This window comes from Fusarium oxysporum, chromosome 10 (assembly GCF_000149955.1).
Source record: "Fusarium oxysporum f. sp. lycopersici 4287 chromosome 10, whole genome shotgun sequence".
Classification (NCBI taxonomy): Eukaryota; Fungi; Ascomycota; class Sordariomycetes; order Hypocreales; family Nectriaceae; genus Fusarium; species Fusarium oxysporum.
In genome coordinates, this window is record NC_030995.1 from 655,172 (window position 1) to 673,968 (window position 18,797).

Below are 18,797 nucleotides of genomic sequence, written 5' to 3' on the forward strand. Positions count from 1 at the left end.
CTAGATGCGTGTTACTGTTGAGGTTCTGTGTTACACGGCAGCCACGCCATTATTTCGTTGAGGATGAACTGGAATTTAGTCTCAGAAAGTTCCGACAATTGTTTCTTTGCAAGTGAGTCAGTGTAATTGGCATGGCTGTATCTCCGTGTTATTATGTCTCTTTAGCTGAAATTGAAGCTATCGTGAAAGTTCAACAGAACGTCTCGTTCGTAAACTCAACCCCCCACGCGACACCTCCATTACAGAGTTATCTCATGCGGGCACGCAGCACACACACTTTCCTATGCCGTCACATCCAAAACAGCCACTCACCCTTCTCAACTTGACAACCCTCCATCACAATACGATACCGTAGCGTGCTCTATCTAACGTTAGCTCAATTTCTCCAGCGGCTTCCGAAAGCGATAACTCGAGAGACAACATCTGAGTACAGCAGCCACAACGAGCCGTTGCATTCGCTCTCCACGGCAGTGCAACAAAGTAAAGCTTCACTTGAATGAATTGGATGTTTGTTTCCATCACCGACCGCTCAGGTCCCTTGCTTTACAGTGCAGTTCCCCCGTTGATCCCCCGCACTCACCGCATCAGCCCGCCCTGGTTCAATGCTTGTTTTCCGGAAGCCCTGCCGTGGGCTAAAAGTTCACGAGACCCTCTAATCATCATGGATCTAAACCTCCGCCATTTCATATCACGAAGAAACACGAAATCCCCCAGCCCTTGGAGTTTTTCCTGTACCTATCGAGCCCACGCTCTCCTGATGTTGTTGAGTTAAAATTATCCTGGTCCGTCGAATCAATTGCGGCTCTTTTATCCCGTGCCCCTTGACCTCAGGTGATATCCGCATCTTGTTCCAGCTTTGTATTTATCCAATTACACGTGGGCCATTTTCCATGCCATCTCATTTTTGGCAAATCGGTAGAATTGAGTTTTCGGTCCTGAAGAGAAAAAATAACATGACTTGTGTTCTTGGGATCTTGATGGCTTACATGGCTCTCTTTGTCTTTGGTGCTAATTGATGCACACCGCTTGAAGACTGAAACCTTGGCCTCTTTGTTCTGCCTTTAATGTCGTATTCTTGAGAAAGTTGGTTGCTTCATCTCCCCTTCGACGAACGACTCAATGCTCCTCTTTGTGACATCTCAAACCGTGGCAACGAACCTTGGCCTGTGTTATGTATCACATGGAAGTCGTCGTACCCCAAACTGCATCGAGATGTCTCACTTCCCCATCATTTCCACGCCGAAGTCGGCATAGTAGTTCATCAACGGAGTAAACATCCAGCTGAGATCGCTTCCAAGAGATACTTACCCCATTATCTTGAGATCAACTCCACTCGCCATGTGTTTCCTAAGATTCAAGTTCGCCTCCCAAATTCTCAATAAGCCTAGAGCATCAGCCCTGAAATAACCTTTTGTGCAAGCAAAGCCCACTGCCTTCTGGAATGCGGTTCTACCATCTAGCCAACCGCCTGTGTTAACAACGCTGATCTTCAACCGCCGATCATAAAGGGTCCATCGTACAGTCAGTTCACGACGTCAGTTGTTTCCCCGAGTCGTGCTTCAAGACCTACAAGTCCCGTTTCACGTGCGCGACTCATTGAGCTGATCTGTATCGATTTGCAATTGATCTTTACGGAGAAGCGGAGAGTGATTGTTTCGCAGGGTCTTATCGCGACGTCAAGCTTGTAACTTTATTCCAACGAGTCACTGTACTTCTGAGATTGTCACTTGAGAAGAGAGTCACTGTGTAACGTTGGTAGAATATCACCAACTGCAGTATTCCATGTCACGATGGAAGCGCCCGTTCTCAGTGTGATTATCATTGGTGTTAGCCTTCCTTCACCCCGAAAGCTTCTCGTATTAAGCGCCGATATTGGTGATCTACAAATAGCAACCATCGATCTGGGTGAAATATATTCTATGAGGCCACGATCTCATCAATTGGAGTCGATCTTTGCTTTCTCATTGGAGGAGTCATAGTTTCCAGCACATGAGCGGCTGCTTTGCGCCCAAAGCTCCAGGGTAGCACAAGCTGCACGACCATCAAGAGTCAAGAAGACGATGACCTAGGTCAACGATAAGAATTGGGACTGTTTTCTCGAGAAATCTCAGATGCTAGTTTAATTGGCCGTGTCTCTCGTTCTCCTTTATTTTTCCAACCCGATGTTATCACTGGTTAGTGAGCTGTGATGTTGTTGAACCACACGAGCGATCTGACCTCGACGTGATGATGGTGGGCAAATGCTGGATAAACTATAAAGGTTCTCATCCACAATCGTGGAAGTCGGTCGAACGCCATCATCCTAGTCAGTAAGAAACATCGATATTCTGGTACCTCAAGGTCCGGCGTGCGGTTTGGGTAACTAAATCTAAGATGAGTAGATAGCACAAGCATCTTGCGAGCTTAGTTGGCAGGGAGTCGTCTTTATGTTCTCGAAGACAAGCATATGGATGATACTTTGAATGAGACTAACTCCTTGTGGGCAATGAAACGCAGTTTCTTGACAGAATGGCAGGCTGTCGATGGTACAGCAGCATAAAGTCGTGTTGAGTTCGAGAACCACAACGACGTCTCACGCATCGAACAAGACTGCACTCTTTGTTTGAGGGTTTACACTGCCCATTCAAGCTCCCCGAGTCAAGCGAGACTCGTTTCATTGAGCATCAAGTTAGGTATATCCCATAAACAAACAGCTGTTCTCGAAAGGTCTTCAGAAGATCAAGCAACGTATTGTGCTGAGTTAAAGAGAGAGCCGCGCTGTCAAACTTAACAAAGAGGGCCAAGTCAAGGGTCATTCCATCTGCCATTCAACTGCCGACCCGCGCTCCCCGGAGTCCTCGCGACCCTCGGGAAGCGGTCGATGAGGAGATCACTACCTAATTGTGAAGCAAAATCCGGGGAAGTATCATCCAGATGCTGCATAGATGAGGGGAGGTGAGAAAACCTAAGGACCTCTTTTCTAAGAGAAATAAAGACTTAGGTAAGTTTAGTATATCTTAGCAAGCCTTTAGACTAGTTTATTTTGGCACCCTGATTTAACGTCACAAGTTTCCTGTAGCCGATGGGCGTTACTCAGTGAGTCAGATCATTCCAAGTGAGCTGAAGCGATGGCATCAAAAACACCATGAATTTCTCAGAGCTTGTTTTTTCCACGTTATTGGGTTGAGCATTTCTAAAGAAGCTGATTAATTCAAAAAAGTAGTTAATAATCTCATCTTACAAATTCCTGCACCGGGTCGTCATAAATATCACCCAATCCCCCAGAAATCTCAGCCAGGTCGTCATCTTACGCCCTCAACTCCACGACTCGGTCGTCATATTAGCAAAAACAGCATCGCCTCGGGCGTCACATCGGCATTTAACAAGCATTTCTCGCTCCCTTGAATCGAATGTTTTGTCAGCTAGACATGCCGCTATACCGAAGGAGGCAATTTTTCCCACGCTCGATCCACTCGCCAAGCATGGTCAATGACGGGGCAAGCGAGATTTCGAGATACTACAAAGCGTGATGGCATCCTCTTCTTTTTTCTTGTATTATAGCCTTGGTTCATGATTAGACGGTTGAATATTACTGTTATCTTGTCTTGTCTTATTTTTTTTTAATTGATGTGTATATCATGAGCCGAACTGATGAGGAGAATCCTGGGGTCCAGGCTGGACGAAGTCGGGACTCTTCTATGGATGTTGAGAAGCTCGGTCGTCAACGACCTGAAGTGTTTAAGTCAATATGGGCCGAACTAGGATTTGGTTTCTCTGTGTTTTGTTCTATGTTAATGGCTGTAAGTTCTATATTCATTATCGTCGTTCTATCCTACACCACCGGCTGTTCAATGCAGGCACTGACATCATTAGGAATTCTTCGTCAGTGGATTTCATGTTATCCTTCCACCATTAGCCGAAGAACTCAATATCCCGGCTGCATCACAAACATGGCCCTCAAGTGTCTTCTCACTCATCACAGGAGCCATGCTTCTACCAATGGGCCGCCTGAGCGATATGTACGGCGGTTACATCGTCTTTAATGGCGGTCTCCTGTGGTTCTTGCTCTGGGCTCTCATTGCTGGGTTCAGCAAGAACTATATGATGCTCATCTTCTGTCGAGCCCTTCAAGGCTTCGGTCCTGCGGCATATCTTCCTGGTGGTGTTATGCTGATGGGCAAGTTCTATCGCCCTGGACCTCGAAAGAATCTCATCTTTGCTCTGTACGGGGCTTTTGCACCCCTGGGATTCTTCTTCGGTATCTTCGTTGCAGGTCTGACAGCAGAGTATCTTGACTGGCGCTGGTACTTTTGGATCGGCACTATCGTATTTGCCGTTGTCTCTTCAGTTTCCCTTCTCGCTGTCCCTTTCGACTTCCATGATAGAAAGACCGATATCCCCATGGATTGGTGGGGTGTTGGAACTATTGTCCCGGGCCTTCTCCTCGTTGTCTACTCTCTAACAGATAGTTCACATGCCCCCCACGGCTGGGCAACACCCTATATCATCGTCACACTCATCCTCGGAGTCATGTTCCTAGCCAGCGCATGGTACGTCGAAACGCACAAAGCTCGAGTTCCTCTTCTGCCTGCCGACCTCTTTGCGCCAAAGGGAATGAATCGTTTGCTAGCCGTGCTCTTCATGGCTTTCGGCACCTTTGGACTCTTCCTCTTCTATTCAAGCTTCTATATGGAATTAGTCTTGCACAGGTCACCACTCATCACTGCCGTCTGGTACATACCAATGTGCGTTGGTGGGCTCATCATCGGTACCGTGGGAGGCTTCACACTGCACTTCCTCCCAGGACGGGTGTTGCTTTTCATCTCGTCGTTAGCCAATGCGATTACCATGTTGCTATTTGCCCTTATGCCTGAGAACCCGAATTACTGGGCCTGGGTTTTCCCAGCGATGGTCTGTTGCACAATCGGCATCGACATTACCTTCACAGTCAGTAACATCTTCCTGACGACCAACATGCCGAGCCATCGACAGGGACTCGCGGGAGCTCTGATCAACAGTGTTCTCTTCCTAGGCATCAGCTTCTTCCTCGGTATTGCAGATATCGCGGTTGCAGAAACGGCGAGCCTGGGACTTCGCAAGAGCTATAAGGTGGCATTTTGGCTGGCGTTTGGCGTGGCATCGATTCCTTTACTCTTCATCCCATTCATTCGGATTGGTTCCGCTAAGAGCGAGCTTACAATGGATGAGCGGCAGAGGTTGGAGCAGGAAGCAGAAACACAAGCACAACCGCAGGAGCCGAAGACTTCGATGGCCAGGGGAGGCGAGAAAACGTTAGGAACTTTATCCTAAGTGACAAAAATACTTAGGCAAGTTTAGTATATTTCAGTTGACCTTTAGACTAGTTGATTTTGGTACCATGCTTTAACGTCAGAGGTTTTATTACCTCGAAGGGATGGGAGGTATCTCAGCAGGTAAGGGGAGGGAGTTAGGGACTAGATTTCGAATGATAGATATCCATGGATTATACTTCAAACAAAACTAGCGTTGCATATAGCATGTTATTTAGGAAACACCCAGTTCGGTTTTATTCAAATGGCAATCCTCAAATTGTATTACTCCATGTGAGAACATAGAGTCTGGAAAGGAGAGCAGCCATTATTCATGCATGATGCTCTCCAATACTTGACCAATACCTTTCCACCTACATAGCATGCTGTTCAAATACCCATTACCCATGAAGGGCGAAAGTACCACCATTGAGTATAATAAAATCTGTTGATATGTGGTTGAGTAAGATCTCCCCAGTCTATAACACAAGATTAGATCTAGGTACCGGTCGAACTACGCGAAGGAAACGTGATTTACCCCATCGGACATTTCTGCTTCATCAAACCTGCTGGGTCGAAGATAGCACAGAAGTAAGCACGCAATTGAGGATACCTTGGCCAGCCCTCAGAAAGCAAGAAAACATCTGATATTGAATCAAGGTGCTAGGAATACCTAATCTAATGTTCACTAAATCTATACTAAATTATACTAAATTTACCTAAGTCTTTTGTCGCTTAGGATAGAGGTCCTGAGTTGCCTCCCCTTGCCAGTCTCCGATTTAAACATCTGTCCATTTGGTCTTGAATTGCCATAGAGCAACATGAGTCAAGATAATAGTAAAAAGGCTCCCCTAATAATAGGGCCCCAACTACCGCTGTTTCAGGATCTCCATAACAAAAACGTGACCCGGCAACCCGGGTTTTGGACAAGAAGCCGATTGCAACAGTAACGTCACGATGTAACTGGACCCTCCGGAAGATAGCGGCTCTCTTACGCAGAGTTGAGTTGTTTCTTGGTTTCAGACTCTACCATTTTAGAGCTGCAACGTAGATGCAAAGGACCACATGCCCCTGCATGAAATGATGAGATAGCAACGTATTCCCTGGCTGCCACCTGTATAAATGACCAGGATCCAACGTGGTGAACCAGGGTTGCAGGCGCCACAATGCGGTTTTCTGCAACAGTGGCTGGCAAGATAATGAAACCGGCAACGGGGTTGTGAACGGCGGGTTCGCAGATGAGAAAACGTTGACAAGAGTTTGTGTTGTTGAGGCTTGGCCGTTGCGAACTGATGGAGGCGTTTTTGATGTTGAAACCGCGATAATCCTGGTCAAAACGGCCCAGAGCTCTGGTGTGCCCATTAAAACCCCTGTCGATGATCGGGATTGAGAGGTAGCCCGGATATCAAAATGCTTGATATGCTGTTACAAGCCAAGACATTGCTTACCACTTGATCATTTATTGCTGTAAGCGGTACGGCACGGGGCGAGCTCAAAGTCTGACATTCGTCGTCATCATGGCCGAATCTTGATGCGCACACCGTTCGTTTTTCACCGCGACATTGCTTCAGCCAAGCCCAAGCCATCTGCGGCTGCTTTGCAGTGTTGAGCGAAGTATCCCAGGGACTAGCACTAAAGGTAGCATTGAGCCTATGGGAAACCTCAAAAGTCATGAGGAACAGGGACTAGAAACTTGGCCGCGAGTGGATTCTTCGGTAGAGTTGGCGTTGAAATCCTCTGCCGCTTCCGGGGAACCAAAAAAACAGGGCACGACATGACGAAAAAATGGTGGGTATCTATTCCAGCGTAGGACTCAACAGTTATCAACGGCGCTATCTAAAGCCACAGTCAGAAAATGGTATCTTGTTGATGTTCATTGGAAGATTATTTGTTGTTTTGTTAGATCATGGAGGGTTGAGAAATCTGGGGGATGAGCCTGGGCCCGCATGCGAAACGAGGTAAAACATGCGAGAGAAAAGTCTTCTTTTTTTGTTTCTTTTTTCGGTATTAGATCATTGGTCGACGGAGGGAAAAGAAGGATCAATCTTGTGGAGACTGGCGTTTCTAGTTTCCGATGGTTGGTCGAGTTACATCGAATGAACGGAAAAGAGAAAACGAGACCCATAGCATCGCGATCTGGTCATTTCTTACAGAGTCAAAGAGATCCAATATTTGAGATGGGTAGGGGATAGGCATTATCGTGAAGGTATTAAGGGATGCTGTTGCTGCAATATCAGCTGAGCCCTATAGCAGATCTAAGCATGCATTGGCTTATCAAACTCTCCCTTTAGCATTGATCAAGTTAGACTTGTTCATGGGCGGGTTTAGTGTAGAGTGTAGAGTGTGGCATCCCATGCCGTTTTCAATCATTATGGGAAAGCTGCCTTCTCAGAGTAAAACCTCAACTCTGTTTTACCTTTTAGGTTTAAGATTATTTACTTTGACTTTTCCGTAAACAACATTCACTCTGCGCGATTCAATCAACGTCTCATCCATTGAATTGAATTGACCGATGAAAAGTCTTGGTATCGTCCCACTTAAGTCAACGGGCATCCTTCTCCAACTTCCAACTTTTTACAACTTTGCGACATTGGGATCCTTCTTTTCTTCTTTCGCGCCGATACCATTGTTACGCAATCACAGCAGACAGACCAATCTCACTGCCAACACCAGCCGTACCGCGACTTGTACAACTCTGACCGACCCTTTATCTCGTTGTTTGCTTCTTGTACGCCTGGGACCTTGCGTACTTGTCTGACCCGAGAGGTACATACACGACCGTGCATTGCGCTTCAACGCTTATATCGACTCTTTTAAAGCTTCCTCGTTGCACTGCGCCTGCAAATGCGCGCCGTCAGGTACGAGCCAATTCTCCTCGTAGTCACGCTTTTTCGTTCCCTGTATCGTCTCATCGTCTCATTTCATCTCACATCTGTCTTCTTGTTTGTTTGTCTGTCTGTCTGTCTTTGTCTTGAGTTGCGGGCCTTTCCGAGCGTACCTGGTTCGCTTGGTACCTGGATCATCCTGTCTCTCCATGCGACGCGACCCAGCATTGAAACACCAGGATACCTTTCCGCCTGGTTTGTGCGTTGCGCTACACTACCAATTCGATCCAGCTAATTCATCTTTCTTTGTCAGTGCAAGGCTGTGCTGCGCTGGCTATAGTTATCATACTCTCCAGCCATTTCAGTCTTGCTTATATCAAAGTCGACTTTTGGCTTCCCGCCTTGTTCCCGTTTCCACAAGGACCCCTGCCTTCAAATATCCGTTCGTCAAACTCTGAACAAAAGTCTCGTCGTTTTGGACCAGCCATCCTAACTTTACTTCTAGACATCTTCGCGCTGTCGCGCCGTGACCTTTTTCCCATCCAATTCTCTTCATCCAACAGCTTCAAGAGCTTCAACGTCCTTGCGCTCGAGCTCTCAACCCTGGTCTGACACCGGCTTCCCACTATCGCAAGCTACTACCGAAACTGCGACACCTGCAGCCAGCTATCATTAGAGCACACCGACTTCAGCCCAGCATATCATGGGGTACTGACCCGTGACCTTCCATTACCACACTACAAACTACAGTTCGATAACAGCTGTCAGTGCATTCGCTGTGCTGCGCCGTCCGCCCTTGATTACATTCGGGTACTTGGTACCGATCTTGGGCAATCTTGTCCATTTTATCCAATTCCCTGTCTGGCACGGCGATCTGGATGTTAAGCGCATCCTTGCTTGATAAGAATTAACACAAAGGCAGCTTCCTCCCTGCCTTGTTCGGTTGGCGCAGGATCGCTCGACTTCTGCGCTCACCAATCAGTCATCATGACTTCTCCAAAGGCTACAATATCCAACCGCGGCCAAGAGAACGACGACACCCTTATAGAACCTGTGCTATCGTCTCCTCTTTCGACGCCTCAAACAACAAGTCCTGAGCTGGTCTCGTTTCAGTCGCTGGCCGACCAAACATCAACACCACTCAGCATCATGGACGATTCATGCTTTCTCGACATCGACAAGTTCATCGCGAGTGGTCTTGAGTCAAGCAGCGTTTGTAGTGTTGGTCTCGACAAACCTACAGCGTCATCCAGCCAATCGCCGGTGATTACAGCGGGGTCGCCCGCTAGACCCTCGGACCCTAGCACTAAGAGCCAGCGCAACGCAGATCCTCTTGGATGTACAGGGACAGATGCAGATGGCGGCCTCGCCGAGCAGACACGTGCCGCTCATGAGGACAATGTTTCTGGGTCAATCGAGAATGAATCAAAGCTACAACAAACTTCTAATCGGCAATCGTATCGGAGATCCCAAGAATACGACCAAACAAAGCCATCAGAGGCCATTGCGCAGCCAAAAGTCATCTCGCCAGTGGGAGCTGCATCAAATACGACAGGCTTCGCTGCCCAAAATAGCAGCGCCCCATCAAATACCGGCGAGCCCAGTCTTGGTTTCAGGGGCCCTCATTCCGATCAGCACGAGTATCGAATAGACAGTTCGAGCAGAAATCCGCAATACGAGACTGCTCTTGCATCTGGAGGGCCTTTATCGGTGGAAAGGCTCCCTGCGTCAGGGATAGCCACAGCACAGGCACAGGCAAGCAGCCACTGTAGTGCTCCTCAAAGCGCCACCCAGGCCATGTCAAGCACGGCCTCCACTAGCAACAATTCTGTTCCCCCTGGGCATCAAAGACACCGCAACGGTCATTCCTCACACGACTCCCGCGACAACGATTTTGCTCCCTCTCACACAACATCCCTTACTTCTCGAGTCGGTGGCATAAAACTCGATACGAGTTTTGTCAAGCCCACGCCAAGACCCATTGTTCGTACAGCGCCCGACTCACCTTCGCTCAATATCCAACATCCAACTCCCGACATCACCTCCCAGGCTCGATCTGGAGCATACGTCGGGAACATCGCACAACTCGAAGCGACCGCCGAACGATTGTCTATGACCAGTTCTATCGACGATGCGATTCGAGATTTACATACTGAATTAAAGCGATCCGATAGCAGACGTTCTTCCATCCTTGCTGCCAGCGTCAAAGCCTCAGGGTCCATTGATGATTACACCAGTAACCCCGGCTCCGCTATCGAACAACTAAGACGACATCCTTCCATCGCTTCTTCTATCGTTTCTACAAATAACGCCGCACGCCACGGTGGTTATTCTCCTGGTGGATACGTACTTTCGCCTAATCACTCCTTTACCGGACGACTTAGATCAGGATCCAAGAATTCGGCTGGCCGACCAGACTTTGATCTCGATACAGTTTTATCCCGTCACGGCCCAGGCAAAGCATCAGTTAGAAGTGTCCGGTCGACAAAAGTCTCACTTGCCGAAATCTCGGAATCAGAGCCTATTGCACTAACCCAGGACGTCCTCGACATGGCCGACAAAACACTGGTCAAGAACCCTGAGGGTGAATCTCTCCTCCCCGATGAGCTCCGCGATGCCAACATGCCCGCCACCGACGTATTCCAAAATATGATGGGAGACGACGATTTTATGAACTCCAAGAACGAGCACCCGCACCCCGATGCAAGCACTGGTCTTCTTGCCGATCAAGAGTCTAGGGATCCTCAGCGACCTGGAAGTTCACATTCAGATACAACTTTCCAACAATGTCAGGATGCATTTGGCGACTTTGATGGTGTTCACTGGGTGCCTGAACAAGATGACCCTTACTCCCTCCCCGATGACTTAGAGCCCCAACCCCAGCCTCGACCTCGACAGCAACAAATGAGCCATTCCGAAAATGTTCGCCCACAGTCTTACTTTGACCCCGAGTCTGGTCAACAAATGCTGTACTACCCTGCTCGGGTTCCCGCTATGCTCAACCTACCCCCCAAGCTGTCCAATAAACCCAAGGCCAATGAAAGAAATAAGCGACGTTCCCAGGTGATGAGTGCTATGTTTGAAGGCAACAGGCAATCGAAGATGTTGGATGTCGATGCAAAGGCACAAGAGCGCGATACTACGAGAGATTCCTGGCTCCCTGATCCTCTTGCTGGTCATCGAGAATCATTTGCTGCTTTATCTTCAGATGGATTCGGCAATTTGGGCCAGGAGCCAGAGACAATTCGTTCTGTGCACTCGGATCAAGATGTTCCTCCTACTGTGCAACCTGAAGCCAATGCCAATGCTCCGATTGAGACACTGAGGCGCCCTCAACGGTTGTCTCGGAACGAACTTGACAAGCGAAAGTCGCGAATGTCAAACTTGCCTCCTCAACTCAGAGCGAGCGCCTACTTTGATCTCCCCGACAACACTCAAGGAGAGATCGAAGTTAAGGACGGCTCTGCCATGGCCACCCTTGAAAGTATTCTGGATGCTTCGGCAAACGCCCCTGTCAGTGCATTTACCGATCACGAACGCGCCGGCAGACTCGGAAAGGAAGTTTATGGCAAGGAAAAGAAGCGAGCTTCAGTTGCTGCATCCACGGCTCTTCAGCCTGAAGGCGACAAGAAGCATGCCAGAAAGCGATCCTCTTTCATGTGGCTTGGCAAACGTCACAGCCATGTCAGTGATGATGACAAGGATCACAAGGCACAGTCAGAGTCTGGGCTGGGACCTGTCAACGCTGACACAAATGCGAATGAGCATGACGGATTAGCCTGCAGCGTGGACGGTCGTAGCGATGGCCATAGTGATGATGAGCAACAAGCCGCCAAGGAAGAAGCGGAGGACTTATCTGATGAAGAAGGCTACAATGGACCCCCAACAACACTACTGGCTGAGTTGCAGTTGCGAAAGCAGCAGCAAAAAGAACGTACTCAGCGAACATTCCCAGGTGGTATGCATGCAACATTGTTGGAAATGGATGCTGTTGCAGAGACTCAGAAAAAGGCAAGAAATAACAAGCGTATCAACCTGGCATGGGAAGATGGCCAGGCACAGGCTGTTGATGAGGATTCCGATGATGAGGATATTCCTCTGGCTGTCATTGCAGCACGTAACCAAGGTGCAAAGAATGTTATGGATCTTCAACGCCCTATTGGTTTGATGGAGCGTCGTGAGATGGAAGAGAACGAACCTCTCAGCCACCGCCGAGCTCGTCTACATGGCCAGGATCCTCGGTCTATGGTAATTAGCCACAGACCTAGCATGAATAACCTCAGCGCCAATCATCTTCCTACGACTCCTCATTCAGCACACCAATCTGTCGCGCAACTTTCGGTACAAAACGCATCGACTGAGCCGGATGATGAGTTTGAAGGAGAGACTCTTGCTGATAGAAAGCGACGGCTTGCGGCCAAGGAGGAGGCAGAGAACCTTCTGCCTAAAGCCCGGCCTGTCAGCAGTGCGTTCTCCGTTGAGCTTCTTAATCAATTTGAGGATCCTGAAGAGAAGAAGAAGAAAGAGGAAGAGAATAAGCCCAAGTCGGGCGAGGAGGAAACACTGGGTCAACGACGAAAACGTCTACAAGCTGAGCGAGAAGCCCGTGAGCGTGAGATGAGTTTCAACCAGCTGAACGCCAGTGCCGAAGAGGCTGAGGCACCGATCCCAGGAATCAACGGGCGCATGCACCAGTTGTCCAGCGTTCTCTCTGCCCATCCTAAAAGGGAGACCAACCAAGCCCAGGAGGAGCGCGCTCGTATGGAACATGAGAGGAGGCTTCTGAGAGAGCGTGACGCTAAGATGGCCGCTTATCGAAGCCAAATGCCGCAGGCTCTCGGTGGTCCTAGCAATGCGCAATCTGGAGGTTACCGTGGAGGTACTTTCAACAATGGTCTTGGTGGCCAGAACTCCCAAGCAGCCATGTCCTCTCCTGCCCTTCATACGCAACTGTTCAATCAACCAGCTCTTAACCACCGGAAGAGTGCTGTGTTCAGTACTTATGGGGCCCCTATGCAGCAAGCCCCATATGGCGGTTCAGCTACGAACCTGGGTGCGATGAACATGGGATACAATGGAATGCCCAACGGCATGAGCCCTTACAACGCTAATGCCATGAGTGTCTATGGTGGAGGCATGTTGCAACCCGGTATGCAAATGCCTGGTCAAGGTGGTTCTACCAACAGAATCGAGCAATGGCGTCAGGGTGTTCACCCATAAAGAAGCCAATGGCATATTGGCTGTTGATATCGTCTGCAAAGTGCCTTTTTAAAGACGACGCATCTTGAGATACATCTACTGTACTATTTTGAGGAAACATAGAAAGGAAGGAGAAGCTTATTACAGCATTGCTATCACTGGTGTTGTGGATAGAGGTCAATGGTGGGATAACATCTTGAGGACTTTGTTTTTTCTTGTTCTGCATGGCACCTAGCATTGCATGGCGCTGGAAATACTTGCGACGCTGGAAGGGCACAGCTATTTTTGACAATCTAATCGTTTTAATATGTTTTTTGTTGGGACTGCTTCTTCAATCCGGTGGCATGTAGTTTTAGACTAGGAGCATGAACACGATGATATGACCAAAACTACTGAAGTCCAAATACTCAACAGTGATGCAAAGCATGGGGAGGTATCAACTCGTCATATTGCAAGAAACAGACATACAGAAAAATTAAGCAACCCAATGTCTACAAGACCAACGCCAGGATGATAACAAGCCTTCCCTCCCCCCTTTTCAATCTTCTACATGCTTTTGAAATCCTTTGCTTCACCTCCGCTTGCCGAAGCTACCAGCGGTCTTTTGCAATTTGGATGGTGGTGCAGATGCAGCTTCAACATCGCTCTCCTCATCCTCACCCATAGACTCGTCAACATCATCATGGTTGACTTCATCCTCGTCCAAAGACTCCTCGGCATCGCTATCGTCCTCCTCACCAGCTGAATCTTCCTCATCGTCAGAGTCACCAACAAAGCCGTTGGTGATGGGAACATCGTCGTCTGAATCGTCAAACTCGGTGTCGAGACCGCGCCTTCGACCAGGTGTGCGCGCAGCATCGTCCTCACCCTCAACCCAGATAACATCCTCATCATCTTCGTCAGAGTCCGAGTTATCGCCGTTGTGAAGACCCGGGCGCGACATCTTGCGACGCAGATCCATCTGGCCCTCAAGCATATCGAGCTTGCCCTTCAGGGCGAGAAGACTTGACAGACCCTTGGCGCGCTCAGCGAGAACCTTTTGCAGACCGCTGAGACTGTGGATAACCTTTGGCTGAGATGCGAGAGCACCACCATGGGCGACTAGTGTCCACTGGACCCAAGTCATAAGGTTTCCGGCGCGACCAGGACGGCGGTACAAGCGGGCGGCGAGCTTAGTAAGAAGAGTGCCGGCAAGAGCGCTGTCGAGACGCTCAATGGTGTTGCGGATGGTGGGGAGATCGGTGGTGTGCAGACACGACTCGAGAAGGTCTGTGTCGTCGGTACGGAGGGCCTGAGAGAGAACGGTGGTAAGAGACTGGTGTGTCGGGGGCACAATGGCATTTCGCGAAGGCTGAGAGACAACTGCGCCATTCAGAGCAGAAGGCACATCAATAATATCGTTCTCTGCACGAAGAAGCTCTCCGAACGAAGGCGACGTGCCCTCAGCGTCTGATTCCTCGTCGTTGGACTGGCCATTGGTCTTTTGCTTGGCGGCCTTTTGGCGAGTGTTTGTCACGGCAGTTTCCTGAGCGGTCTGCTCCTCCTCTGGACTCTCAGCATCGGAGATATCTTCGTCGCTGTCGTTATCGGACGAGATCTCAATGGTCTCAACCTGCGAGGGCTGGAGGGCGTCGGGGCCGGCGATGGAGGCCTTTGACTCGTCGATGATGGACTTGTTGGGGATTCGAGCGCTGGTTCTAGCGACGGGAGCGGCCAGCTTGACCGGCGCTTTGCGTTTTGTTGACATTATGTGTGGTTTTTGATGTGAAGCGCAGTAGATGTTAAGCAGTCGCGTGCAGGGATTCGTCGGTGATGAGATCCGACGATGGGTGATTAATTCAAGAAGCAAGGTATTAATGCGACTCTTGTTTCTTTGGATAGTATCTTTTCCGTAATAAATGAGGAAAAGTGATACTGTTGAACGTTATCAATGGAAAATTTGACGAAGCCGTCGCTTGGTCTCGAGTGAAGGAACTTTTTTTCTGGAACCCCAGCTTGGCTCTGGTGGTTGCCCCACAAGCGATAAGATTAGAGTATGCTGGTCACGTGTGCAGCCATAGCAAGAGTGCCACAGGATGAGTCATGGTGTGGCTGTTTCTCTGGCTTTCATCGGCAAGGAGAATATCCTGGCTGCTAAGAGTCCATGATTGGCCTAATGCGGCCTGACCTTGAGCTTGGGAGAGCCATTTAATTACAGTGATTGGCCTCACTGCAGCTTCTAAATGAAGATAGCGGTGATTGGACGGAGTGGATAGATAGTGGACTCGAGATAAGCTGCAATTGGTCACATCCGCAACCTTTACGTTCGCTTCCGGAGGGATCACCTCGTTGTCCGTGGCCTCAGGAGATATGAAGTACAAATAAGACCCAGCATCATGTAAAATGTTTCCAGTTACGCAATGACACAGATCTTGGGAACACAAGCTCGAAACCCGATGTGATTGCCTGTCTTTTTTATTGTTTGCCAACGGGATGGTCACCTGATACCTGCCCTTGCCTCGACTTGAGATCCAAGGTGGACCTGTATCCCGGCTTGGGTATGATGCGTCCCAGTTTCGGTAGAAGGGTGAAAGCTGTTAAGTGGTTATGACGGTTTGCTGCATGACTAGCTTTGACGCGACGTGAACGTGTAAGAGAGGTGTCAGGAAGGTGATGCACGTGCTTCAGTATAAAATGGGATCTGTTTTCATCAGCGCAAGTAAAAGATCTTCATTTGGTAAACATGTGATGATACATTTCAAGTTTCACGACCTCTGTTTGTTCCTTACTTGAATACGATCATCTTGTAAGACGAAGCTCGGGAAGCGGTGGCATTACGGGGCCGTCATCACTCTCATCCCGTGTCTTTTCGGGATTGGGGGACCTTCCCTTTCCATTCTGATCTGTCCTCACCAGCCACATTCAATTGGATTGTTTTATGAGATAGAGTTCTAGATCGAATTAAGCTCTGAATCAGCTCTGCATAATGCAAATGTATATTCCAGAACAAACATGAAGGATCAAACAACTGATTCACCTATTTTGACTGATTTGAAATGTCTTTCATCTTAATCAATCTCATTATCATGATACAACCAACCTCTACCATAATATCACCCCCAGCCACCCACCATCCATCCACATCCATGACAATGAAGGTGGTCGTGGCCCGTGCACCATCTCATAATCCATTTGGTACAAAACTCGGTCAACTAAATTTTTCCATCCCCTCATACCCAATCCCCTTGCCAAGTTGGCCACCCCGTTAGAGACAAATCAACGGCTCAGCGGAGTTTGCCTTCTTCCCTCATAAATACCACCGCGCCTCCGACCGGGCAAAATTCACTGACGTGCACGCGCTTTTCCCTCAGAGGCTCCCCTTAGATCCAACCCCCCCTTACCCCCCTCCCTCTTCCGGTTCCCGGCCAGCCAAAAAAAAAAAAAAAAGCACTGAGCAGCGCTATTGCTCCCACTGAGCAAAAACTGAACTGCGACGCAACTGGCCACTCAGAGTTCCTCCTCTCTTGGCAACCACCTTGCACCTTTTCAGTTAACAGCAAAGCACAAAAAGCACCTTCCGCGCCCGATCACGATAAGAGCTCCTTCCAGTTCTTATTGTTCTCGAAGCCGGCGATCACCACCAAAAAAAACCACCGCATTCTCCCAATACCTTTTATAGGTACAAACACATCTTTCAATCGCCTTTATTCACTTTCACACCATAATCAATAATAGGTTTTGTGATTCGAGAGTATTCTCTGAATTGCTTAAACTGTTTCGTCTTTTGATTAGTCATTTTTTATTTCTCCAATTCCTGGCCTTCTTCTTTCTCTTTTCCTTTTTACGTACTCTACCTTGTATTGTACTTATTGCTCCGCTGCACTGCACTACACTTGCGCTGCACCCTCCCGCGCAAAAAAAGACTCCGTCGCGAAATCAGCTGTTCGATTTCCTTGTCAGCGTCATTGCTTCGGCTTTACTCCTCTTTTTTTCTACCTCGACCTACCTTGCTCTTGCCTCTCACAGGCTACGAGCTATTGCCGTCGACTCCGCCTACCTTTTGCCGCTAGGCTACTAGAATTCAAAGGAGCTACCAATATAAGATCGCGACCCCCCGCCTTCTAATCCAATTTCGCAACTGCGCGTCGCGCCTCCATTCCTACGTACCCACTTCTCAATCTCCATCGCGCATCAACACCACGTCGACTCGCGATAATCCTCAACTCAGCATTTTCACGTGCGCATCGTTATTTCATGTCGCGGCAAGTCAACTAAGCTAGACCTGTATTGACGCGCCTTTATCGCGAACAGCCATTATGGCTTCACCAACCCCCGATGCGACCGCTCCCGCAAACGAGAATACGTCGCGCGATGTCACAGCAGAGAAGGAACAAAAGTCCGAAGTCAACGGGTAAGTTGCCCCTCAGTTCTGATGGCGCGCTCTTTTTGCCTATGCCATCATGCGCCGTTAGGCTGTGATGCATCGCGCAAACACGCACACCGTTTCTCAGCACTCTCTGACATGTTTATCAGCCATGCGACACCTGAAAAGCCAAAGGACACACCTGAATCTGTGCCTGTTAATGGCAACAAAGCGGACCATCATCCTGTCGAGAATGGTGTCAACAAGGACGTAGAGATGACAGAGGCAAGCGATGAGACGAAGCCCTCTCAAGAGCCTTCAACGGACGAAAAGAACGATCCCAAGACCGAAGGTGATGATCAGACGAAGGAGACTGGTGATGCCAAATCTGTGGAGGAGCCTAATGCTGCAGAGGACTCCAAGGCTACAGAGGAGGATGTCGATATGACAGACGCTGTGCCTGCAGAGAAGCCCGGAGATGAGAAGCCCGCTGAAGATGCGACCACAAAAGAGTCCAAGGATGTCGATATGGCGGACAAGCCTGCAGATACCCCCGAAAAGGCCGAGGGAACAGACAAGACACCCGCTTCCTCCAACGATGCCGCAGCTCCCGCCTCAGAGGCTGAAGTCCAACCTACCAGCCTATCTCAGTTGGCTATCGATACCAAGGAAGCGGATGCCCCTAAACCTTCCACCGAGATGTCGATGCAGGATGCTCCCGTTGGCGACACTTCCGTTAGCTCTAAGGTAGCCCGCGAACGTGAGGATGATGCCACAGACGAGCCTGCACCAAAGCGAGCCAAGACCGAGCCCAAATCTGAAGAACCCGCTGACGTTACATCCACTGTCCCCAACACCGAAGCGACTTCTGCTGAGTCTGCCCCCGAGAAGGAGGTTTCTCGCTTCGCTGGTCTTACCAGATGGAATGAGGCCGATTTCAAGAACCAAACGCTCACCCCTTTTCAACGACGCGAGTTCCGCAAGGTGCTGGGACGCGTGAAGAAGACAAAGGCTGGTGGCCACTTCAAGGACTCAGTCCCCAAGATGTGGCCTCAACTCGCTGAGAGTTACTTGGCCAAGATCGAGAAGCCTATGGACCTTTCCGAGATTGACCGGACCCTACGTGATATTAATGGTGCTTATGTTACGGTCGGTGATTTCAGA

At 49.1% G+C, this 18,797-nt stretch overlaps 4 protein-coding genes across 7 annotated transcripts in view; 3 read left to right on the forward strand and 1 right to left on the reverse strand.

The window, feature by feature from the left end:
* Positions 1-1,316: 1,316 nt before the first annotated feature.
* Positions 1,317-5,593, forward strand: FOXG_13805 (uncharacterized protein). 3 transcript variants are annotated; one of them, XM_018393815.1, is made up of 4 exons: positions 1,317-1,358; positions 1,426-2,980; positions 3,200-3,779; positions 3,853-5,560. In XM_018393815.1, the coding sequence occupies exons 3-4, from the start codon at positions 3,618-3,620 to the stop codon at positions 5,287-5,289; spliced, it is 1,599 nt and encodes a 532-aa protein (XP_018253164.1). In that variant the 5' UTR covers positions 1,317-1,358; positions 1,426-2,980; positions 3,200-3,617; the 3' UTR covers positions 5,290-5,560. The 3 variants fall into 3 exon arrangements, with proteins under 3 accessions (XP_018253164.1, XP_018253165.1, XP_018253166.1); XM_018393816.1 differs by having other exon boundaries at positions 3,203-3,779; XM_018393817.1 differs by lacking the exons at positions 1,317-1,358; positions 1,426-2,980 and having other exon boundaries at positions 3,117-3,779; positions 3,853-5,593.
* A 2,089-nt stretch (positions 5,594-7,682) lies between these two features.
* Positions 7,683-13,695, forward strand: FOXG_13806 (uncharacterized protein). Of its 2 annotated transcripts, XM_018393819.1 has the most exons (3): positions 7,683-8,125; positions 8,406-8,534; positions 8,598-13,695. In XM_018393819.1, the coding sequence occupies exon 3, from the start codon at positions 9,080-9,082 to the stop codon at positions 13,310-13,312; it is 4,233 nt and encodes a 1,410-aa protein (XP_018253168.1). In that variant the 5' UTR covers positions 7,683-8,125; positions 8,406-8,534; positions 8,598-9,079; the 3' UTR covers positions 13,313-13,695. The 2 variants fall into 2 exon arrangements, with proteins under 2 accessions (XP_018253168.1, XP_018253167.1); XM_018393818.1 differs by having other exon boundaries at positions 8,406-13,695.
* Positions 13,612-15,418, reverse strand: FOXG_13807 (uncharacterized protein). Its single transcript, XM_018393820.1, has one exon. It carries the CDS (start codon positions 15,036-15,038, stop codon positions 13,863-13,865), a length of 1,176 nt encoding a protein of 391 aa, XP_018253169.1. The 5' UTR covers positions 15,039-15,418; the 3' UTR covers positions 13,612-13,862.
* A 1,286-nt stretch (positions 15,419-16,704) lies between these two features.
* The window catches only part of FOXG_13808 (uncharacterized protein), a 4,224-nt gene continuing 2,131 nt past the window's right edge, over positions 16,705-18,797 (forward strand). Inside the window, exons 1-2 of the mRNA XM_018393821.1 lie at positions 16,705-17,681; positions 17,804-18,782. Of these exons, the coding sequence (XP_018253170.1) occupies positions 17,587-17,681; positions 17,804-18,782 (1,074 nt within the window). The 5' untranslated portion in view covers positions 16,705-17,586. The remainder of the gene's footprint in view (positions 17,682-17,803; positions 18,783-18,797) is intronic.